The sequence below is a fragment of the Kryptolebias marmoratus genome, linkage group LG17, assembly GCF_001649575.2.
Source record: "Kryptolebias marmoratus isolate JLee-2015 linkage group LG17, ASM164957v2, whole genome shotgun sequence".
NCBI classification, from domain to species: domain Eukaryota; kingdom Metazoa; phylum Chordata; class Actinopteri; order Cyprinodontiformes; family Rivulidae; genus Kryptolebias; species Kryptolebias marmoratus.
Window position 1 is genome coordinate 756,104 of NC_051446.1, and position 25,230 is coordinate 781,333.

At 36.8% G+C, this 25,230-nt stretch overlaps 2 protein-coding genes across 8 annotated transcripts in view; one reads left to right on the plus strand and one right to left on the minus strand.

Moving 5' to 3' along the window:
- Positions 1 to 25,230, plus strand: part of LOC108249877 (GRAM domain-containing protein 4) — an 81,775-nt gene that overhangs the window by 48,470 nt on the left and 8,075 nt on the right. For 2 of the 6 annotated variants that reach the window (XR_005234283.1, XM_037980679.1), the window contains exon 18: positions 378 to 446. Coding sequence is in view for 4 of the 6 variants with exons in the window: in XM_037980679.1 (XP_037836607.1) it covers positions 378 to 446 (69 nt within the window). In the remaining 2 variants the exon portion in view is untranslated. Of the gene's footprint in view, positions 1 to 377; positions 447 to 1,703; positions 9,908 to 11,982; positions 12,311 to 25,230 lie in introns of those variants that run through there. The other 4 variants (XR_005234284.1, XM_037980680.1, XM_017439515.3 and 1 more) reach the window with 4 other exon arrangements.
- Positions 12,438 to 25,230, minus strand: part of cdhr5b (cadherin-related family member 5b) — a 15,543-nt gene continuing 2,750 nt past the window's right edge. Inside the window, exons 2-15 of one of the 2 annotated variants that reach the window (XM_017439513.3) lie at positions 23,413 to 23,591; positions 23,206 to 23,256; positions 22,505 to 22,594; positions 22,301 to 22,387; positions 22,021 to 22,122; positions 21,711 to 21,896; positions 21,403 to 21,493; positions 21,202 to 21,299; positions 19,241 to 19,441; positions 18,289 to 18,399; positions 18,148 to 18,214; positions 17,311 to 17,457; positions 14,826 to 14,992; positions 12,438 to 13,613 (exon numbers count right to left, since the gene is read on the minus strand). In XM_017439513.3, the coding sequence (XP_017295002.1) occupies positions 13,056 to 13,613; positions 14,826 to 14,992; positions 17,311 to 17,457; positions 18,148 to 18,214; positions 18,289 to 18,399; positions 19,241 to 19,441; positions 21,202 to 21,299; positions 21,403 to 21,493; positions 21,711 to 21,896; positions 22,021 to 22,122; positions 22,301 to 22,387; positions 22,505 to 22,594; positions 23,206 to 23,256; positions 23,413 to 23,591 (2,135 nt within the window). In that variant the 3' untranslated portion in view covers positions 12,438 to 13,055. The remainder of the gene's footprint in view (positions 13,614 to 14,825; positions 14,993 to 17,310; positions 17,458 to 18,147; positions 18,215 to 18,288; positions 18,400 to 19,240; positions 19,442 to 21,201; positions 21,300 to 21,402; positions 21,494 to 21,710; positions 21,897 to 22,020; positions 22,123 to 22,300; positions 22,388 to 22,504; positions 22,595 to 23,205; positions 23,257 to 23,412; positions 23,592 to 25,230) is intronic. The other variant, XM_017439514.3, reaches the window with a different exon arrangement.

Here is a 25,230-nt window from a genome sequence, read left to right on the forward strand (position 1 = left end):
AGGGACTATGTTTCTCGCCTTGGGATTCCCCCGGAGGAGCTGGCCCAAGTGGCTGGGGAGAGGGAAGTCTGGGTCTCCCTGCTTAGGCTGCTACCCCCGCGACCCGACCTCGGATAAGCGGAAGAGAATGGATGGATGGATGGATATTACAATTTTTTTTTTTTAATTAACCATTACTGCACACAATTCAAGTTTAATGACAACAGGACCAGGGTAATGTAAGACAGGAGCAAAAGAGAAAAAAAATAAAACAAAAATAAATAACCTCTCCATTGTAGTGGCAATGCACAAAGCTCTTGTTACATGTCAGCTGTTTATTTTGTTTATATTACACTCCTGTAAGTTATATATATATTTTTTTCTATTATTCCTTACAGTACAAAGTTTTGTCAGTGCTACCTGGGTCAGGGATGGGTATCTCTGTAGCAACACCGACTACCCAGAAGGTAAGCACTCAGTGAATGTCAATGATCAAATGCAAATACAAAAGTAAGTTTAGGTAACTAAAATAATCTTTGTTGTGGTGGAAAATTTCCCTATTATCAGAACAAGTTAACTTAAGTGTTGTGTATATGTGTATTTGTGGATTCTACATAAAATTTTAAATAGTCTAAAACTGTTAAAACATTGTTCCATAACTCAGAAATAAGTATGTTTAAACTAAGAAAATTTATTTTTTAAAAATAACGTTATTATATATTAACCAATTTTATGGCAGAAACACATCTCAAAGTTGGGTCTGGGGCAATAAAAGGCTGTAAGAGTAAGTGGTGCACATAAGTAACAGGTGGAGGAACATTTTGCAACTAAATAGGTCAGTTGACAAAGGTCATTAAGACCTTTGTAAATTACTTAAATGCTTTGAATTGATAATGCTCCTCGAATGAGAAGCAAAACATCTTCAACTACAGAATAGAAGTCCAGCTGTTTTAGTTTTTAACCCTTTTTTTGGCTTTTTGGGAAGATGACTCTCTGAAAAGTAAAGATGGGCAGAAGTTCACCGTTCTGAAAAACTGCATCTAAAAGTAGTGGAACAATTTCAGAGTCATGTTCTTCAACCAAAAAATCAGTTTACTATGTTCCATTGTGAGTAAAATATGGGTTTGAGGTTTGCAATCATTGGATTGTGTGTTTTTAACATTTCATCCAACATTTCACCCAACCCCCAATTTTTCAGAACTGTAGATATAGAAAACAAATAAATGACCTTCAGGCTATGAGTTCACATACAACACAATAATGGCCAGCCTAAGGCACATCTGTACAATAATCATGCTGTCTAATCAGCCTCTTGATATGACACACCTGTGAGGTGGATGAATTATCTCAGCAAGGAAGTGCTCACTAACACAGATTTACACCAATTTGAGAGAAAAAGTACTGTGTAGATAGAAATGTCTTAGATCTTTGAGTTCAGATCATGAAAAATGGGAGCAAAAACAAGTATTGTTTTGTTCAGTATATTTCTCTTGACCTAAATTTAAAAGCAATGTCTTGTTTTTATTAGTTGAGTGTTGTTATATATTTTTTATTATTACTTTTGTCAGTTTCAAGTTATATCAGTGATCTTTGTTGGTTTTTCTTTCTGTAACAAAAAGGTATCAATAAATTTGTCCATATCTTACACACACATCTGACTCAAGTTGTAATCGCAAGATAGTTTTTTAATAATAATAAGATCGTTCTTCTCTGTTCTTTTGCAGCCGATGATTTTTGGTGCAATGATGCACAGAGATGAGGCATTCGACGCCATCTTCTCTCAGTACACTAAGGTTGTTGATATGGCTAAAGCTACACACCCCGAATCATGAACAGTATGTGAAGTCCCATGATGCATACTAATAAGGATGCAGTGTTTACTACACATGGGCTGTTTTCCATAGTTTACATCACTGAACTAATGTGGCTAAGCCTGTCATTTCCATCACTGATGAGGAGTGGGGATTGTTGTCTGGGCTTTTGTGCCACTATGCAGATGTTGCTTTTGTAGCATTCTGGAAACAACATGGTACATTGTGGCCAAGTAAGTATGTGCTGGTTTTACATCAGCCTTACATGCCTTCATAAGATGATAGCCTTAATGCAAAAAAATGATCTTTTTCAGTTTTCCACTTCTTCAAACAGTTGCTATCTTCACTTTGAGCTGCTGGTCTGCTCTTATTTTTCTTCCTAAAATCAAACAATTCAGTGGCAAGATGTCACAGATTAATTTTAAAAGAGATAATCTAACTCAATCGTTAACTTGCTAGAATCAGACAATTGTAAACATATTTTTTAAACAGTTTCATTGTCAGTTCCTGAAAACATTTACCCAAAAAAGCAAACAGATATCTATACAAGAGATATCCAAGAGAAACCTTTTTTTCTATAAGTTTTTTTTTTTATTCAAAAAAAAAAAATTTAAATCTTAAATAAATCTAACTTTTCATCAGCCAGTGGTAGATTTAAGATTTGCTTTTTGTACTGAGCCAGTGATAGTAGGGCTGTAAATGAGGTGCAGCAGAAATCCAAAAAGTTCCCTGAATTTAAATGTTGTCCATTGGCTACAGAGCGTGCATATTCATGTTACATATTAATGTTTAGATGTCACCACAAAACGGAGATTACTGTACATCATGTCTGAGCATTAGTTTAAATATAAGCAGGAGTTTGTATATTAGAAACAAATGGAAGTATAATTTAAACCAGTATCTCACTGGGCTGCAGCAGTTAGAAAATAAATAAAACAAATAAAATATGCAAATTTTCACTTAGAATAACAGCGAACGACAGATTTGCACAACGACCTGGCAAAATTTGAGTCAAAACTTTCCATGAGTTTGCACACACATTGACAAAAGCTCCAGTGCTCTAGATTTACAAAAACTAAACTGGAATGGGTTAAAGACACCTGCAAGGATGCTATTTTGAGAGAAAATTTGTCTCCCAATTTTTTCAAATATGTTAAAAAATTCAACAACTTGAGAGCGAAGCCATGTGAGTCTCATGAAGAAACTGAGAACCACTGTGAATGTTGAGACATTTTAGAAACTCCCTCACTCCAGCTGTTCACTATTTGTTGCAGTCCGGTGACATATTGCATTAAAAAGAAAACCGTGTTTATTTATACAGTCAGTTTAATTTTGTATTAAAAACTGAAGGTACTCGATCCCTTTGTATAAACAGTTAAAACGTGTGTTTGAAATAGTTTTTCTTTTTCTTTTGAAATTAAAAGCAGTTATTAGTGGCAGATCTATCAGTTGCTACATAAGCAGTCTCAAAACTTATAAAAAGATTGAAAGAAAAGTTGCTAAAAGTTAAGACAATGTGGAAGTGCCTTAAATATAATACAGCTGACTTTCACTGGGCACCAGCCCCTCACCATCTCTGCTTTTAAGAGACTGAGTTAAGTCTAGGCTCCATATAGACCCAGAAGATTCAAGTTTCAGAGTGGCAGCTCAACTAAAGGAGCCCCTTCAGTCTAGTCCATTTTATTAGTCAGCAGAGTCATGTCTGCTTGTAATATCAATTTTTTACATCAGTGTTTTAAGTTTACCAGTTGTTTTTTGTACCAAAATAGTTACTAAAGTTCTTAGATGAATAATTTAGGCTCCTAATGTGAGTTGCGCATGTGCCAACACTTTAAAGTCAGTGGCTAATTTGAGGGGTGGACTGTGAAACGAGCTCATCAAAGCTGGACTTTTTTTGTAGCTTAGCTTGATAAAACCTATAACTCCACCAAGGATAGCAGGTACTACAATTGTGGTTCTGACATTACCTTTTTAATCCAGACTTTCTGCTTTAGTTTCTAAGCACATTTGTGTTAATCTTTCCTGTCAGAATCCTTCAATCAAACAAATAAAGTTAATGGGAAAAAAAAGAAGCTCATCTCATCCTAAGATAAAGAACAGCAGGTTGCATCAATGGAAAGTGAACAATGCTAAAATCCTGACAGGAAAAATGTGTTTCTACAATTACAACAAGACAGGAATGATGCAGAAAAGTGTTTTGTAGATGATTAAGTTCAAACTAGCTCTTGTTTAGCACTTCGATTTTTTAACGTTTCTATGTGCATTTCTCACATCTTGTGCTGAGAATTATGCAAGTTTTTAAAAACAAAAATGTTCTGATCAAATGGGACGGCTTCAGTTAAGATTACAGTCCATTGGCCAATAGATAAAAAGTTGAATTGAAAATTTGACCTTGCATAAAGGTATTGCTGTTAAAGTTGGAGATTAAAATATCAACATTTGATACGCACCTAAATGTGGTTAATTGCCGGTGGAATTTTTAGTTTTGTGTAATTTGACAATCTGGCTATTATTTAAAATGTTACAACATAACTATGAAGACATATAAATGTTAGTTTGCCCAAGGATGTCTAAGAGACAAAAAGAATTGAACAAGTGGAGCTTCTTAAAAAAACTTTAAACTGATACTGAACACATCGTCTGCTTCAGAGCAGCCTGTTACCATGGAGATCTAGTTGGATTTAAAGAGGTTTTTCTTTATGAATAAAACTCTCACTTCTAGCTCAACATAGCCAACTAAGCCATTAATCTTGGTTTGTAGTACAGCCCTTAGGTTACCTGTTGGTGTTAATGGTTTCCAGTCGTGTCAACAGACATGTTATTGTTTAGTCCAGGGGTAGGCAACCCTGGTCCCCGAGGGCCACTATCCTGCATGTTTTCCTTGTTTCCCTACTCCAACACACCTGATTTGATTAACAGGCTTCTGTAGAACATGAAGAGGTCATTTAACCACTGAATCAGGTCCACTAAAAGAAAAAAGAAAAAAAACTTATTAAAATGTTACATTTTAATCAAGCACAACATTCAATCTCTTATCAAGTCCTATGACATTTAAAACCACACTTGGCTCTAGCTCGCACTGGGTAAGACAAAAGAGTTGTTTTTGTGTAAAATGTTTCACTCCTCGTGTCCAAAGGTTGTATGGATGTTACAGGTCGAATAAGGTGACAGTGTTTTCCCAGTAAACAAGGAAGGAAGGAAAAGTCATAAAAATGAAACGTGTCCATCACACATATTACATTACTTCCCATAAATTGAGATGATTGTGGAATAAAAACAGGGTAGAGCTATTCTGTTCTTTTTTTCATGATCCCTGCTTAAAATAAACACTAAATAATTAGTAATTAAAAAAATAGAAGAAAGGTTTTCTTTCCAACATTTATTGTGCACTTTCAGTAAGATATGTTGAAAACTCATATTACATTATTGTCTTCAGGGAATTGTAAAAACATTATTATACAGTTCTGTGTTGTATTAAAACTAAGCCTTACAGTACATTAATATTAGTGTATCTATACCTATTTGTACTCTTTTTAAATGTTAACCAACAATTTATCTGTGACATTTAAGTCATTTACAAAGTTAACCTCATCTTTTGTGTATTTTTATTCAGAAAGTTTCTAAAACAGGCTGTAAAACCTAATTTATGACAATATCAGCTTTCTCTGTAGTTTTATTTAGTGTGCCACAAAACTAAAGCAACAAAACTAGAACAAATACAAACTTTGGTTCAAACTTTAGCATTTTGTCAAGCTTAGCTCTGCCTTTTTCTGCTTGTCAATCAAACATGACCTGATAAAGCAAAACAAAGAAAATAGCAAATTATTTATCTTGAGTTTTCTAATCTGTTTACATTGTTATTTTGCTTTAATAAGTAAGTTATAAAGCAAAAAAAAATCCCTTTTCATGCTGTTTTTTTTAAATTTAATGAAGTTGGGGGATATAAAATAAAAATTTCAAGTGTTAATTTGTAATCAATAGTTTTGCTTTTATTTCCTCATTGTCACTATCAGGATATCCTACTTTTTCAGAGAATGTTGTTGTTTGCTTTATTTGTTTCAGATCAAGCTCAGAGTTATGTTTTTTACAATAATCTAGCCTAATTTACATCATAGTGTCGAATAGTCTTACAGAGTTAGCCTGATTATTAGTATTTTTGTGACATTGTCAAGTTTCTTAAACTTGATGCTGATAAACATTATTCGTTAGCCAGTCTTCCATACAGCTTTGACAGTGCTTTAACAGTAGAGCTGCTCATTGCTTTACCTGTGCTTCTTGTTCACTTGTACTTATAACAGTATGCTCACTTTTCTTTTTACATATTCCTGTGATTTTATTGATTTTACACACACCACAATTTGCACTATTTGTGAAGGTTTCTCTTGTTTTAGGCAGCACACATTGTTCTTGTAGCCAAGTAGATTATAATGTAAAGAGTTACACTAGTAGTTACTAGTTAAAAAGAAAGCCAAACTTACTTTGAAACTGTAAATGATTTTTTTTTTAATCCTTTCGTCTTTGGTGTGATCAGCTGTCTTTGTTGCCAAATGTTTTTAGAATTATTATTTGTTTTAATCTAATTGTTATAACCTATTGGGCAAAAACCTTGTATCTCCACAAGGGGATTAAAAACAACAACAAAACATGTCTTTGCTTGACTAAACTCTCTTGTGATTAGTCTTCACAATTGCCTGTGGTTCTGTAAATGAATACCCAAGGAAAAATCGCTGTGAATACTTCTCTGTGCAGTGGTTTTGTCTTAAAAACTAAGGGTTTTATAAAATAGTGTCATTAATAAAGGTGTAAAGTTTTTGAAATGATTTTATGTCTGCTGTAAAAATGTGATGGTGTTTTTTGGTATTTAAGTAAAATTTGTATTCCAAGCACAACGTGAAGTTTTTTTTTCTTTTATCCCACATTACTTTACCCTGTTGGATGTTGGCATCGTTCACTCTGGTTTCAGCTGAAAAGGTGTGTGTGTGTGTATACACCTGTTTTTTGTTGACGTTCAAGAACATTTTGATGCATAATTACCTACCTTGTCAGGACCATCAACATAAAAAAGATGGACAGTGGTTTATGGTAGCTGTCATGTATTTTTAGAAGCCAGAGTTTGTGCAACTGGGATGTAGGGCAATAAGTCCCATCAACTCCCACAGACACACACACACACGATCATGGTTATTTTATTTATTTATTATTCAATTTATTTTTGTTTGTTATTTTGGCCTCTTGTATTTAGTAGTATCTTTTTACTATTTTTTTATTTTGTGTGCAGCGCTTTGGCCAATGGCAGTTGTTTTTAAATTTGCTATATAAATAAATTTGACACTGCAGTCAACCACAAGGGGGAGTCCATCCCATTTTGGCTTCAGCTTCCACATTGCATCTCTGTGTTTACGAATTACATGTCTAAGTTGGGAACTGAGTTCAAGTTACAGTTAGACATAGGTACTGCTTACAATGTTTGTGTTTTTGTGTGTGTCGGCATGTGTCAAGAAAATATTCTTTAAATGTATTTATTTAACCAGGAAGTTAAATGCATTTATTTAACAGTTCTTTATCAAGGAAGTCACTTAAGATTAACTCGTCTTTTTCAAGGGAGTCCTTGTCGAGATGACACACCATTACAAAGATACAAAGTTACATCCTAAAAATTACAATTATTAACAAAACAAAGAAAATAATACAAGTCAGAATCAACATAAAACAAGTACAAACTCCAGTTTAAGAATAGCAGTTGCACTCTTAAGTTACAGAAGACTATCAGAGCTCCGATCTTTCCCAAAGAGATTAAAGCATTAAGCTTTAGTTTGGTCTAAAGTTTATTTCAAAGTGCAAAATAAGAGAACATTGTTCTACCAAGATCAGAAAAATCCCAGGAACTCTAGAAAAGAAGCCAACATAAAACAGGTCTTTGACAGTATTAAAAAAATGACATAAATAAGAAGGGAATTTATCCAGTGTAGCTTTGTACATAAAAATATACCAATGCTCTTAACTTAAAGCAGGCCAAAGCCATGAATTACATGTTTTCTTTACAATGAATTTGCTATGAAATGTAGAGAACTGTGATACTCAGAATGTAAACAGCAAAGCAGAGGAAGCAGTATGATATTGTCACTATAGTCAAGAACCTTTAAAAATGTAGTTTAAACAATTTTTTTCTGACTGATACTTCATACAGGCCCTATTTTAATATTAAAAGTCTAATCATCAGCTTTTTAACTAAATGCTCTATATGCTCTTTGAAAAAAAAAGAAAGCAATTATCCAGCCAAATACCCAAATATTTGTTCTTTTCATAGAATCTCTTTTCCTGGGGTAGAAATACCAATGTTATCTTTATTCTAGGAGTGACTTTTGGAAAACAACATCAGTTTAGTTCTGTTTACATTCACATCAGTTTTAATCTTCATGTGTTTTCAGCTTAACAAGTTAGGGAAGTAATGCCTGAAGTGGTTGTGCTCATGATGACTGCAAAAGAAGCTAATATTACTGGTAGACTGCTTTGCAAAGTGCATATTAATGCTGCTTCAGGGGAATCTACTGACTGTGAACTACTGGTTGATACAGAATCATCAGTTTTTATCATACCAGATACACTGTACAAAACACACTTTCCTAAGAGCCATTTAACTGCACCTCATGTGAAACTAGTCACTTACTTAAAAGAGGACATTCCTGTAATAGGATATTTGGAAGCAATGGTTACCCTTGACAACAACACTGCTCCTGCTTCTTTGTACGTGGTGCAAGGAGGATCTGCATTACTGGGAATGGACATAATTAAAGCTCTGAAATGGACATTTAGCCATGATCCAATCCATGCCCACCCCCTGAACATGCTTCCTCTGCTTCACCTGTGTTGCTAACAAAGACAGATTCTACTTCTATTGGCTGTGTTGCTGGGTTTGTGCATAAAGTCAAAGTATGTGAAGATGCAGTCCCAGTTCAGTAAAAACTTTGATGTCTTCCATTTGCAGTACGAGAGGCAGTGTCAGAGGAACTGGACCTGCTTCTGAGGGAGGGCATTATCGAACACATTGATGCTTCTCCCTGGATTTCTCCTATTGTGGTCACAACAAGAAAAGAAGGCAGACCAAGATTATGTATTGACTTAAGAGAACCTAATAAAGCTATTGTGGCCGACAGTCACCCCTTGCCACACATGGATGAGCTTTTAAGTGAGCTCAGAGGTGCTTCTGTGTTTTCCACCATAGATCTGGCATCTGCATACCACCAACTTCTACTACATGAGAACAGTCGGGACCGCACAGCTTTTATCACGCACAACAGACTTTTCCGATACTGCCGTGTCCCCTATGGGTTGGTCTCTGCTCCATCAGCATTCCAAAAGATGATGGAAACTGTGCTTCAAGGTCTACCTGGTGTACTCAATTATTTGGATGATGTGATTGTTGCAGGATCTTCTACAGGAACATGATAGACGCCTGCGTGCTGTGCTCCAGTGTCTTACAGATGCAGGTCTGATGCTCATCATGCAAAAATGTACATTCAGACAATCCAGCCTCAGATTTCTAGGCCACATCATCTCCAAAGATGACATCCTTCCTGATACAGATCTTAGTGCAGCTATCCGTGATGCCCCACCACCACATGATCTGTCATCTCTGCGCTCCTTCCTCAGTTTAATTTCTTGGTACAGTAAATTCCTTCCCAATTTTGCTACAGTAGTGGAACCAATGCGGGCTGTACTGAGAGAAACTGCTGACTCTGGTTTCATCTGGACTTAAGGGGCTAATCAAAGCTTTAAGGAACTAAAAGAACTCCTACTGAACAGTCCTGTTCTGGCTCTTTTTGACCCCTCTCTCCCAACATCGCTATATTGTTCCTGTTGCTCTGCGACCTGCTGTCGTTCATCTAGCACATGACACACATCAGGGTATTGTTCGCACAAAACACAGGCTATGTGAACTTTAAATGGATACATGTAATCTTTTCAAATAAGGGGGGAATGTTGTGTTCACCACTAGGTGGCGTTTGTGAATGATACTGAGTGTGAAGGAGTGAAGAAGAAGAAGAGATAAGATGGGCGAAGGATATCTGTTGTTGCTGTGCTGCTGAGCCGTTTTAGAATAAAAGCTGTTAAGAGGAGTTCTTTGTGTGCTCGTTTTTTACCTCGTCCTGGCTTCCAAACATAACAATATCTATTTGCAGAAACACATTGTGTTCTATTTAAAAGACAGCTTTAAACCACCCTAACGCCCCATTACTATCCAATATAACTGAGTCTGTTCAACAGCAGCTCCTGATCAACAGTCAAATGCTTTAGATAGAGCAACAAACAGGGCAGCACAATGTTGCTTCCTATCTACGGCATTATTGATATTGTTTATTACCAACATAGCTGCGGGTATGGTACTGTGACTATACATTAGGTTGTTGAGTTCTGATGGGAAAATTAGCTAATTGGTAATTTTTAAAAAAAATGTTTTGAAGTAAGGAAACCGTAAAGGCATTTTATTACTTTGTCAAACCTTGGAGAAGCCAGTAATATATTAATAACCATTTTTATTAATGAAAAATACAATTTTAGAGTAAGCTTATTCTTGATTTAAGGTATTGTTAATATAAGCTTTATTATGTTTTTATATTTAACCAAAGTACATAAGGAGTTCAGTTCAACTTTTAAGGGATGTTTAAATTAACTGCTTTGACTTATTTTAGACAAGGTAATCATCTATCACCTTCTCTTAAAGCTGAACTGAAAAGTGTGTTAAAGCCAACATCAGTTGAAAGAAAATCATGAAATATGCTTATTGTAAAATTTGCAACAACAAAATTTAATTAATATGCTTTTTTTTAAATACCATTGAAGAAATCACTTGGGTGTTTCGGCTTTTTCCATGACCCCCCCGATGTGTGTTGCCCACTGAGCAGCTGAGGTTCACAGCATTCAGCTATTCATCAGTGAGTGGATGAATACCAGTACAACGTGGTTCAGTGCGTTGTTTGAACCGGCCAGAAAATACCACTGGAGTTTCATTTTTTGGCTTTCTGAATATGGGATGCCATTTGTTAAGTTACAGAGTCAAAAATTAACAGCAATATATTTCACAATGTTATTCATACATTTATAAATGTCATAGTTCCAAACTAAATATCTAACTTGCAAGTTATATATTTAGTTACCAAGCTAAATATTTAGCTCCACACTATGTTTATGTTTGAGCTAAATATTTAATTTCCAAACTAAAAATTTAACTTGCAAGTTAAATGTTCTCTGCTAACATGTTTGACATGTCCAGAGGAAAAGAACGATGATAAGAGACGGTACGTCAGAGAAAACTGAAGCAATTCAGTTTGGCCAGCATTAGCTCCTCTTCTTCTTTTACTTCTGGTGTTTTTTGGCGGTTTGGCAAGAGTTGTATATAGAGGTTGGGCTTTTATTTTGATAGTCCACTTCCGATTTTTGGCAAGGAATTTGTATATTAGCTAAATTAAATATTAAATTTGGAACTACAACATTGTATGCATGAATGTATGAATAACATGGTGAAAATATGACTTTGAAAAAAAACAAACGATTTTGTTTTCTTATGAAAGGCTAAATAAACCAAAATATTGCTGTTAATTTTTGACTGTGTACTTTTACAAATGGCACCCCATACCCGAAAGATAAAAACCTTCCTCAAATTTGGATCCATAAGCTCCGATGTGGGAATTACTATCAGAACTCTGGTTCGTAAGCACTGCTTCGACCGTCGTTACTGTGGTCAAAAAAACAGGACCAGTCCTAACTGTTTTTATTTTTAAAAGAAAGGCAAATGGAGAGGATGACCTCTCCACAGAGAAGGAGACGAGAAACAGGAAGTTTTACTTCAAACGTGATGTAAACGTGCTCTGTTATTAAAAGGTCTGGGCTGCTTACAGGCTGACAGCCTCAGATCAGTTTGTGATTCAGAGTAGTTTGTTATTGATGAAAAAATATAGACAATTCATGTGTGATTAAACAAATGTCATAGTCTGAAACTGCTGTTGATTAGTTTACTCTGGTGTGAGAGTTCCTAAATGCTACTCTGAAGCGCAGTCACATTATTTAAGAGTTAGCATTGGGTTAGCTTCATGTTAGTTTTCTTGTGCCGTCTTCATGTTGATTTGCAGTGTCGTGTATTGATATCATGACAATGATCTGGGGGTAATCAATTCCCACCATTCAATGTTCCCAGCTCGGTGTGCACGTCGTTTTGTCAGCCATGACATTCCTGGTGATCATCAGAATCTGAATCTGAAGAGTTTTCAGCTGATTACGGAGATCCAGCCATCAATTCAGGTTCATACTGGTATGGTTGCATATCCATTACTCCCGCAAAGTCTTCTGGCATTTCTTCATGTTGAAATAAGGTTTCTTCTTCCATTTCCACTAGTAAACAACTGAACAGTAGCTGCGTTCTTGGCCGGCAGGGCCACAGCGCTTGTCATGAACCCAGGATGGCAACTCTGTCCTACAAATCACCCACTTCTGAAATTATTGACTAAAACACTAAAAACTGTTTATTTAACTTTTAGGTCAGAAAAATGGGTCCCTGCAATGTTGTGTGGATGTGTTTGACTAAATAACATACATAAAATGTCAATTTTTTTACATTTGATTTCAGTTCAGCTTTAAATTGTTATGTTTTTATTAGTAGAAAGCAAGCTTTATTTATCATAATCAGTACATTTCTGTTTCTGTTTTATCCCCTAAAGTAGCCTCAGTGCATTTTCTTTTTGTTTATTCAATATGTATTATCTGTCAGCACTAAAAAAAACAACATAAGTTAATAATTAAACAATGTACCAGGAACTAAGTAATAAGCAGTTTCCTCTTCTGAGTGCCAAAGCTTTGGCATATCAAAAACTAATATTGAGTTTTAGAAAAATAAAGGAATAACCTAAATTAATTTACTTCCCCTTTTTTTAAACACAAGGATTATTGCAACCTCTGAATTAGATGCATGATATAAGATTGTCAATAATCAGGATATTATGCAACAGTTACATGTGACAAGTTTACATAAATAATAAAAGATTTACATGACTGAAATTTAGTTTTCACACTTAGAATCAATGTTTTTAGATCAAATTATTCAGATTCAAACTATTTTATAAATCCTTCCACAGAGTATTTTCAGGCTTTCTCTGGTTCTTGATAGACAAAGAGCCTTAAATGTTCAGGCCTGGCTGCTAATAAATTGATTTCAGATTTTATTATTTTAGTATGGGTGGTTTCTGTTACGACATGTCTGTATTTTGGCTCGTGTTACAGATCAATGTTCAAATTATGGTCACTTGCTGAATCCTCTTCAGGATCTTCCATCTTCACCCCGAGACCACTGTCCAGATCTGTGTCAGCAAAGGCAACCTTTGGAGCTTTCTTCTGGAAACTGTCATCTTCGTTTCTAACTTTGCTGCTTGATGATGGTTCGTTGTCCTCATACTTGCTTCCTTCTTCTCTGCTATCTGGGATGATAACCACCTCCTCCTTGGCATTGGGATCGATGTCCTCCTTAAACCAGACGGACTTGTATCCCTCCTCAACCCGCCTTTCCTTGGTCAGGATGGGTTTCACATCTTTCTCGTCATCAGTCTTATCCGAGCCGTTGTCACTGATGCCGTCAGACTGTAGGGAGGGCAGTGGTGCTGAAGACCTCTGCTGCACCTCTTTAAAAGGGTTGTTCCAGTCTGTATTTGGTGGGAATCTGCCAGTATCTGCCTCATCTGGACCACCTGAGCCCATGCTGCCTCTATCGTCATCTCTCTGGAAAGCCTCATTGGTGTACTGAATTCCCTCCTTCTGACCTCCTGAATTTTGACCCAGCTGTGCCAGGAGACAAAGGAAGAGAGGTATAAACAAGTCTTTATTCTAAAATCTTGCTAGTTCAGTGTTTAATAAAAGCCAATGCATTTCTTTGTTTGATAACAAAATTCCTCCAACTGGCTATATTCTATCTTGTGAATAATTACAAAGCTCTGACATATATCTAACAGATTCCCTGCTATAGTTATAGCAACTCTGTTGTAAATATAATGTAAATTTTAATAAATTTATAGAGCAAACAGCCTTAAAGCTAACAATGGCTATTATCATTCTCTATTACACCAGAGAGCTTCTCCAATAGACTGTTATTACTTGATAAGAACATTTTCAGTAGTGAAAGATCAAAATATACAGCTGATGCTAAAAAAAATCCCTCGGGGTCTTTACAAATTCAAAATCATCTAAAACAAAAATCAGGTATGTAAAAAGGATTTTATACTTTGTCTGTGAAAATGAAACGTTTTTCTTTAAAATATTCCAAATGAAAGGATACTCTTTTGAAGCTAAAATCTACAGCAATGTGACAATCAAAAACTAAGACACCCTTCACGCAGAATGACAACCTTGATGTAATGTAGAAGATCAGCCAAAACATAGGTGATCTTCATAAGGTCTTAAGCCATGTATCAAGAATTCAGTGAGGTCCTCATTACACATGATGCAGTGTAATATGTCCACAATGCTTTTGAGCAAATCTCCCATTGTAAAGTCCTGGAGATTATTCAGTATGGTGACAGCATATCAAGATCCTAGGTGGAGCATGAGGGAACATGGTTGCAGCAGTAGTAGTCACCACCATGTCCATGACTTGGGTCTGGCATGCGTCAGTGTGGCTTGGTCATTGAGAATTTGAAGCACACTCTCCAGTATGGCTTTATAGCTAATCTACAATTATTGTGGCAAGGTCATGGAAACAACCTAGTGCAAACATGATACTTGTAGTTGCATTCTGACCCGGTTCAAGAGAGTGGTGCTAGTGCAGGACTATAGAACATGGTGAGGGTACAGGAGAGCACCCTCACCATGGGTTTTTGAAATTTGCCGCAATCCATCCGTGTTCCGATAGGCAATGTAGGATGTGGAAATTATTACAGGGTTGTCATTAAATACGAAGGGGGTCTGAGAAGATGAACAAAGTTGTCTGGATGGTTTAAGTTTCTCCACTCCTTGTTGTGCCCTTTCTGTGAATACTTTTACAACATTAGAACTTACAGAACTTCGAAACATAGTCACTTCTTGGATCTTCTTCCAGTCTGCTTTCCCTTTCTGCATGCGATAAACAAGCAGCCCAATGACCACAAGAGAAACAAACAACAGAACACCCAAGGTTGCGCCGAGTGCTGCCATGTCTGATCCTCCAAATCCACCTGATGAGATCTCTAGAAGAACAAAAGTCAGTATACACAGATGTCATTAATGATAGTCAACCCTAAATGAGTTTTGTGTTTTCATTTTGTGATTGTGACTTTGTTAAACTGCCACCTCATGATCAATATGTTAAATAAATTTTTATTTTGAAACAAAGTAGTTCCTGTGATAATAAACCTTGAGTGTTTGACTTTTTTACTCACTTTGTGTCTTGGTGTTTTTTTTATTTGATCTCAAACCAACATGTCTTAGATTCCATACTTGAAGGTAATGTTGGAACCCAATGGTCTATGATTACATTTACACATAGCTGGCCCAAGACATAAGAAAACTAAGCAAATTAGGGCAATCAAGCCAGCACAGCCCCCCCCCGCAAGAGCATTTGACTAGTCACATAAAAAATTAACACAAAGTTTATTCTACATTAGTTGTAAGCAGAATAACAGAGTGATAAATGAGTGCTTATTTATTATTGTCTGCTTCCTGTGTCTCGGCTGGATCAAATTTCATCCACACTAGATATTTTGCAAACAGACAGACAGGGTTGACTCTAATAATTTATAGATAGTTTAGTATAGATAGTTGTAGATGTGTATCCAATGATTACTTTCAGAAAGTTTAATTAAAATCCATTTAGTGGTTCATGAGATACTGTATTTTGCTAACAACCAGACAAAGTTGATCACAACAGTTATTAAAAGATCTGGTGAAATCAGATGGCACTCAAAGCATGTATCGTGGATGACTCCAAACTACTACCATATTAAATTTTAGCTCAATAATTGTAAAACTGATTGAATTATAGCCATTTTTGTTCTTGCTAAGGTCAATTAGCTATGGTGGCAATTTTGATCTGGGTTGTCTGCAAAAGCTAATCAGTTGTAAAGGCACCTCCAATGATTACTTTTCATTTAAATCTGGTCAGTGGTTGTTAACATGACAGAACATTGTTGCATTTTTGTATTGATAGTGAGTGATAATAAATCATGAACAATATAAAAAAATGTTAGAAGTATTGTGGTGGTGAGTGGGTGATGGTCTCAAATGAAACAGGGCCACCAGGTGAAATTCTGCTGTGCAGACACTGTACCATAAGGATTTTCCATCGTATGTGAAAACAGAATAGTGAATACAGCAAAGGATAGATTTTGCTTATGCCCCTTTCACACGGGCTCTAAAGGTCTTGGCTTCACTCTACTCGGCTTGTTTTGCGCGCGTTTACATCTGCATTTTTTCGAGGTCGGCGCTGCATCGGAGTAGGGCCAGCCGGGTCGGCCCTGCTTCATGGGCGGAGCAAGCTTAGCTCCTGTTCACTCATTGGTCGTGGGTGTGACCAGATGCAAGCATAAAGAGCAAATGGTAAGAATAAAAACAACAGCGTTAGCTTACTCTGCAACGTTTATGCCGTCTGTCCCTCAGCTGAAGGTGTTGTAAAGCCTCCGGCGGATAACAGCTGTCCTACTCTGCGCAACAATCGCGGCATCCAGAGTATTTCTTCCACTGCGCCTCTCTTCCTGAAGTCTCAGGAGAATCCCCATAAGTTTAAAATAACTGCAACAACACAGGGCCAAAGTTGTCCATAGCACTTTCGTTCTTTACACAACTTGCGCCAAGTTTCGGTAGCGCACCCCCCAACGCCGCGGCCCCGCCCCCCAGCAAAACAAGGAGGCGTTCCTCTGCTGCCGACCAAACTGGCCGGTGTAAACGCGATGCATTCTTTATAGAGCTGAGCAGAGTAGAGCGGAGTAGAGCCAGACTTCTGAATTAGGGCTCGTGTAAAAGGGGCATTAGATACCTGACATTTTTTAAGATACTCAACAGGAGCTTCACTGTAAATCTAAGACATCAGGCAAAGTTGAAGATCAGATCCCACTCTGATGGATTAGCAAAGAAATTGCTTGAGTATTTCCTTAGTCTGGTTTGTTGAAAATGGGTAGTACAATTTTTGTTTCACCTACTGCCACTGCATGACAAAAACAATGCTCTGTGGTTGCTTGGCTGTTTTGTCAACATAATCTCTTTTTGTCCAAGATGGTAGCACATACATTTAACACAAAATTAGACCCAAACTCCTTCATCTATGGGCTTGTTTGCCATTTCACCCTAAACAGAGTGATCCTTCCAGAAGTCTATTGTGTTTTTGTTCCTTAATTTAGTGGTGTTGCACTTTTCATTACCCAAGTTACAATTCCTCTCATCCTGCTTTGCTAATTTTTTATCAGCTAGCCAGTGTTGAATTAATTAGGACCACCAGGGTGAGCCATCAAGAATCTTGAAAAGCTTTCTTCAGTGGGAGAAGTGGGATTAGTGGTAGAGATGGTGTTCTCACTTGTTACACTGTGGCTGGTGGTTGAGATTCCAGTTGACATACAGGGGTTGGTTGTGATCACAGTTGTCTTGATGTTGGTGGTAGATTCTCCTACTGACGTGGTCATAATATCTGTAGTGCTCAGGGGCAAAGTGGTGGTGGAAGAACCTGGGAGGAAAGCGTACTTTGAAGCAGATTTGTTTTACATGCTTCGCTCTGGATGCTAACCAAAGATTTGTCCTCATCCTTTCGCAAAAATGTGGCTCCTACTGCTAACTTGATGAAGCAGAAAATTACCCCAAGAACACTAACAAACTGATGCTATCTAGCTAAGCAGTGCTAATCAAACAGTTTTCTCAAGAAAGTATGAAAAGAGTGTCTTCAGTCGGAGGCTTCTTCAAATTTGCTGTAATGCAGACCGCTACAGGAGGGCCTTCCTGCCCACAGCCATTAGAATCTGCAACAAGTCTTTGAATAACCTTGAGTAGCATGAGTTACAACAACATTTCATTTCCCTTTGGGATCAATAAAGTAGTTTTGAATTTGAATTTGAAAAGCTCCTCTGCTACATTCAGGTTAACTGTAGTTGTTTGTGACAACAGAGCAGATCAACCACATGGCATTGTTGAAGTAAATTTAACTAAGTATACCCAAATGGCAAGCAAGAGTTTGCTTCATGCACATGTTCTTAGGTTTATTTGAAACCAAAAGCTGTCAGTGGAACTTTCAGTTCAGAGAGCAACCAAGAACAAGCTTTGTTCCCTTGAGAACATTTTTTACATGTTTTTGTCATGCAGTGTTGTGCATGATGCCATATACACTGAGTCAAATAGAAAACAGTCAGAGGTTTTAACTTACTCAGCTTCAACTCTACCCTGAGTTGGGCTGTAGCTGTCTCGTCATTGGATGTGTCTTTCGCCAAAACCTGTAAATTAAAAATGGATTAAGTATCTAATAAATGACTACCCAAAAAATAATTTTAAAATTTAAATAACTCACTTTCAGGGATAATGTGCCATCTGAGGCATCTTCAGTCAGGAACAAGTAGCCACCAATGATGGAAAAAACACTGCTGTCTTCGACTGAGTAAGTAATGTGGGGATTTAAACCCTGTTTGAGCAGATATTAGATTAGCACCGAAAACTCTCAAAACTCTTCCTGAATTATCAAACACAACTCATAAAGTGTATTGAAGCTACATATTGGTTATTTACTTAACGCAAATGAACTCACAAGCAGGGTAATGTGCCCTGGTCAGAACATGTTTATGTAATGTAAATAACTTCAACTCTACTTTAGTTATTTTACTTAACATAAAAACTATATATCTGTCAGCATGATGTTTATACTTGTGTATAATTGTTTGAAGAGATTAACCTTTAGGCATCTGGAAATTATACCCAAGGATGAGCCAGAGTTTTGAGGTCAACAGTTCCCATGTTGATACCTTAGCTGATTTCTTTTGATTCTCCCATGATGTCAAACAAAGAAGCTGTGTGTTAAAGTGTGCCTTAAAATGCATCTACATATGTGCCTCTAATTAATTCAAATGTTGTCAACTCACCTATCAGAGCTTCCAAAGCCAAGACATCATTTGTTCTTTCCCAAATTGTTTAAATACATAATAATCTTAGCATGTAAACTTGTGACTTTAAAAAAACAGTTATAATTTTTTTTTTCAATTATTATTTTGGGAACTTTAACTCACAACTTTAATTTTGACTTTAAACAGGAAAGATTTAGCCTGATTTAATGTCAGACAGAGAGAAGTTTATGAATATGTCTTTTTCTACAGTTCATGTAAACCTGTGATTTGACAGTATATGTGTTTCTGTTTTATCGATTTTTATAAATGGATGTCACATGTTTTTTGTTAAAATGTAAATTTGTTTATGTTGTTTCCCAAAACATTTTTTCTCACACAGTCAAAGAGAATTTGTCAGAGTTTTACCCCAGTAGAAGAGTAGTCTTCATCTGTGGCCAGGATCTGTAATGCCTGACTGCTCTTTAAGTCAACTGCCATTGAGCCCTTTGAAGTGATGAGAGCTTCGTACAGAGGCCTCTGGAACTGTGGTACATGCAAGCTCTTCACCTGCACACTGATTGTGAGAGTGGTTGTAGCTAACTGATAAGCATTTGTCCTCTGAGCAGCCTGTGTGTGGAGAAAAAAAAAATCAGACAAAAAGTCTAAAAAAAGTTTTTGTTTGTGTCAGAAGGGAGATCAGATTTTTAAAGTAAAGACTGGTTTCTGATTTGTCCCTTCAAACTAATCAAATAATCAGATATGTTTGATTGATTTTCTGTTTTAGGACAAATAAATTTGGAGTAGTGAGTTACAACCTATTCTATTGCTACAAAGAGTTACAAATATACAGAAAAAAAAATAAAAAAAATAAACTTCTCTAAATTTAAAGGGGACCTATTCTGCTTCCTTGAACAAGTTATGATAGGTCTGTGGGCTATACAAAACATGCCTATTACATTTAATACACAAAATCATTCTCAGATATTGAGAGTTCACCTGATCAGTTCTGCCTGTTTAGAGCTCATTTCAGAATGAGTGGTTTTAGGGATATGTCACTTTTATGCAAATAAGCAGCGGTTGCGCTTGGACTGTTTCTAGAAGCAGTAGATACCCAAATGGAAGTACAAAAACATGCAAAAAGTGAATTTTGTATAATAGGTCCCCTTTAAATATACAAATATACTGTTTAAAATTTTAAGAGTGACAAAAGGTCACAGGACTTCTTTTCCATTTGAGTTTAAAGATTTGTTATTAAAAAAGGTGGTGTTCCAAGCTTCACAACTGCTGTAGCTACTCCATTTATGTGAGCTGACTTCAGATGTGTGTTCTATGTGGAGTCTGCTGCATGTTTTCTTTATTTATGTGTAAGTTTTCTCTGGGGACTCCAATTTTCCACAGTTCAAAAACATGCATGTTAGGTTAATTGGTGATTCTAAAATGACCTTAAAAATGTATGTGTATATGGTTGTTTGTCTGGTGCACTGACAGATGAGATCAGGCAGGAGTCCTCATGGACTATGATGTTTGTAGACAACATTATGAGAGTAGGGAGCAGGTGGAAGAGATCCTGGAAAGGTGGAGGGATGCTTTGGAGGAAAGAAGAATAAAAATTAGTAGGAGCAAGACAGAATCCATGAGTGTGAATGAGAAGGAGACAGGTGAAACAGTGAAGCTACAAGGAGTAGAGGTATTAAAGATGAATGAGTTTAGGTATTTGGGGTCAACAATTAAAAGCAAAGATCAGAGCACAATAGAAGTAAAGAAGAGAGAGCAGGCAAGGTGGAGTGGATGGAGATGAGCATTGGAGATGATTTGTGACTAAAGGAGCGTTTTTGGAGACACACAAAGGAGGAATATATGGAACAAAGGATATTGAATATGGAGCTGACAGAAAGGAGGAGATAAGAAACTCTGCAGAGATGGTTCATGGATGTAGTGAAAGAGGATATGCAGAGGGCTAGTGTGACAGAGGAGGATGCTGGGATTGGGGAGGATGGAGGCTGTGGATCCGCTGTAGTGACTCCTAAAGGGAACAGCTGAAAGTAGACAGGATGGTCTTCTCAAAAACAAGATTTCATTTTCAGTAGACATGCTCCATTTAATCTACAAGGAGCTCTAATTTTGTTTATATTTGCAGGTTTTTATTCCTAAAACTGGCTTCTTTAAGTCTTTCTCCTAATAGTGTCTTTGGTTTTTACCCATGGTAAAGTCTTTACTCTTTACAGTGTTTAATGCATGACACAGGTTCAAACCATCACTCCAAATTGCTGAACTTCTTTAGATATGTTGGATAATGTTTTCTCAATCAGCAGCAGCCTTTATAGACAACTTTCAGTCCATTTTTTCTTACTGCCTCTTAATTACACACACCAACGTTTTTACTTTACCAGGACTGTTAGACTGATTGGCCCCAATACGTCAGCTGGCTTCTTCATTGTGATGTTTCCTGTGTTTGGGTTGATCTCAAACAGATCAGTTCCATTTCCTAAAAACAAAGACAGAACTGATTCCACCTTCCATTAATCAGCAACTTATTTCTGTGATATCAAACTGGGAGACCAACTGTTCTAACATTTGAAGCTCCCTACCAGTTAGGAAGGAATATGTTATGGCCTCATTTATTCCAGAGTCTCCGTCAATGGCATAGAGCGGTCCTGGTTTCAAAGTTAACACCCCTGTCTGAAGAGGGGAGAAAAAACTCTGTTCCCCATATATTTTATATAAGCAAAAAAAGTGATGAAAATTGACATTTATATTTAAACATTCACTGTAAAGAGTCACTTTAGTCAGGCATAGTTGGACAAAGTAAAAATCCAAAAATCTACCTCCACCTCTATCTATGTTTATCAAAAGTTGATCCAGTATCAGTACTGTTACTTTTCTGGAAGTGACCCACCTCTTGTTCATTTAAATCAACTCTGCCGGTGTAGCCAGCATTCTCGCAGACCACAGCTCCACCCACTTCATGTTTTCTGCAAGGCTGATACCATGGAGGTCTGTTATCAACATCTAAGATGGAAACCAGTATGGTTGAGGTGGCAGTAAATGATGCTTCTCCAGAGGATGAACCGAATGTTGTGTCCTAAAATATGGTATTTGAGAGGGACAGGTAATGTTCAAAAACAGAGAAATTCATTTATAACTTCTTAGAAGACAAAAAACAATTTGTAAAAACAATTTGTAAGATATTAGTAAAAAATACTCACTTGAGCTTCAAGTACCAGTTCAACCTCTCTGATTCTTTCATAGTCAAGATGTGCATTAACAAGGATTTCTGGGTTAGTAGGTAACTTCAGCTTAAAATAACTCTAAAGAGAACAAATACAAAAAAAAAAAAAGAAATCATCTCTGACAGTTAAACAGATTTAATCGGATTTGGCTTCAAGATAACTTTTCTCATGTTATGGAGATCTAAATTATTCTGAGGATGTATTGTATGTACAATCAAAGTAAAGAAACAAAGTAAAAAAAGTCTAAACGTCATACAGATTCAGTTGTCAGCCTGTAGTAGAGCACATCTCGGTCTGCGTCTGTGGCAGCAAAACGACCCACAGTTGCGCCAACGGGGGACATCTGGATTTAAAAAATGAAACTGTTCAGGTGATAGTTGAGAATATGAAATAATACATGCTAATAATAAACCTTTTTTTGTTATGAGAGTATTTTTAGTTAGGTATCAGTGTCTCCTACCTCATTGATACTGGCAGGATACAACTTCTGGTCAAACTTTGGGTGGTTATCATTTATATTCTCGAGAATTATTAAAATTTCGTAGTCAACCTGGAAACAAACAAACAAACAAAGAAAATGTAGTTTTAATTACATAATTTTGCCACAGGTTTTATTTTTATTACTTTTTAAATATTTTTCCATGTCTTATTTATAATTTCATATTGGTAACGCTGAAGTTCTTCCCCTACCTGTGGAACCTCCACAGGCATCTACAACAATTGCAAAACTTGACCTTCTTGGCTGAGGTAAACATGTATCAAAATATGCAGCTCAACTGGAAAAACTCTGCTATAATGTTTGGTACCAGTGTAAGGAAAATTCACTGACACACATAAAAAAATAAATAAATAAAAACATAAGAAAAGGAAAAAAAAATCTGCATGTAGCATACCCCTCAGGCAACACCAATGATAAAATAGAAAAGAAAATCCCAGTATGTTTTACGGAAAGCAATTAGGGAAGCTTATAATGACAGGTACTGAGGGACAATCAGTGACAGGCATTTTCCATCACCATCATAAGAAATTTGGGATGCCAAGCCCTGTCTTCACCAACTTCTACAACTGCATAATTGAGAGTATCCTTACCCACGCTATCCTAGTTTGAAAACACAAAAATTCAATGATTGTAATTCATTGTGTTTTAAAATTATATCTTACTTTTCGGTCGCCCAGTGTGCATAGGAATTTGACTTCAAACATAGAATCCATCTGAAAAGACAAAATAAATAAATAAATAGACACACACATACACACACACACACACACACACACACATATATATATATATATATATATATATATGTGACATATATAAAAATATATATGTCACCTTGGCTTGGCACCAGACATGTTATTAGTACTGACCGTCTCAAAGTCCAACTCTACTGTAGCTATCAGGTGGTTTCCTTCTAGCCCAAAAGGGAGGTCATCAGAGTTTTCAGAGGAAAGATTCAGCTGCACTCCAGCCTGGGTGGTGATTGTTGCTACAACAGCACCCACTTTGTTGTTTTCAGCAAATTGTACACTTGGAGAAAAAGTACATACTGTTGGGAAAAAAGAAAACAAATTTGTCACTTGCAGAGAAATGCTCCAATTTCAAATTAGTAAATGTGAAGAGATCAGACTGAGAATATTTTGAGACACAACAACAGCTTAATTAGGTTTAAACATCTTTTAGTTAAAGGTTAATTGAATCAATTCAGTATAATATTTATTTATCCATTCATTACTGAATACATTCAGTTTTGTTTGGGGGTGGGGTGGGGGGTGGGGGGTCTATCTCCAGCAGTCAGCTAGCAAGAGGAGGGGGTACACTCTGGACAGGTAACAGTCCATTACGGACCAAAAATGAAACAGACAACCATGTAAACCTAATGTAAATTTGTTATGACCAGTAAACCTAACATGTATGTTTTTGGAGAAAACCATCAGTCCACCTACCTACCTACCTGTATGTAGATGAACCAGTAAATTGAGAGCTTTGTCTTTTGGCTCAGCTTCTTCTTCACCACAAAAGACTGAAGCAATGCCCTCATTACTACAGACAAGTCCCCAATCTGTTGCTTCATCTTCTTCTTCATCCTACCACCATTTGTGAACAAGACTCTCAGATAATTTAACTCTTCCACTTGAGTCAGAGACTCATTTCCAACCCAGAGGGAGCATTCTGGGGGTGGCTGTGGATCAGTGGTTAGAGCAGTCTTTCTCCAATGAGAGAGTTGGAGGTTTGATTCCTGGCAGTAGTCACATGTTGAAGTGTCCCTGGGCAAAACACTGAACTCTTCATTGCCTCCAATGTGTGCCCCATTGTTGTATGAATTGAGTTTAAACACTGATTAGACTTTACAGATGATTTATTCAGATAAGCTTTGTAGCGATGTGGTAGAGTGCTGTATGAATATGTGTGGATGGGTAAATGAGAGCACAGATTGTGTTGTAAAGTGCTTTGAGCAGCCTGGTTGGCTAGAAAGGTGCTATATAAATACAGTCCATTTACCATTCTGCCCTTTACTGATTGAGGAAACTGGAGTATCCAAAATAACTTCACACACATGCATGGAAAGAACATGCAAATGCCAAACAGAAAGGCTCCAGAAGGTGGAATTTCTAGCTGTGAGATGGCAGTGCAGACCACTACACCTCCTTACAGCTCACCATATCCCTCTCCACTGAATATTCAGAATGACATTTTGAATTAATGGAGACCACAAATAAGGTAACTTCTTCTTCATATAACTGGCTGTATTCACAGTGATTGGATTTACAGTGGACTTCAGCTGGTCACATCAACAAATGGACGAGAGTTTTCCATTTTTTCCTTCTCCCTTTCCACTGTTGCCAATGTGCTGCTCAGGATAGGAGACTATGATAAGTGATATGATAATGAAATCTGCTAGCTTCCTTAGAAAACTTTTACTAATTGGCTTCTTATAATGTCTGAATGTCTTTGTACAACTTTTGTTGTGACTTGGCACTATATAAATGAACTGAATTGAATATGTTATTAATTATATAGAGAGTGTGAATTTTTGTTTGTCTTTGTCTATATGTGGCCCTGCGATGGACTTGCGACCTGTCCAGGGTGTCCCCCGCCTCTCGCACAGTGACTGCTGGGGATAGGCACCAGCTCCCCGCGACCTGGAATGGAGAAGCGGGTAAAGAAAATGGATGGATGGATTTATT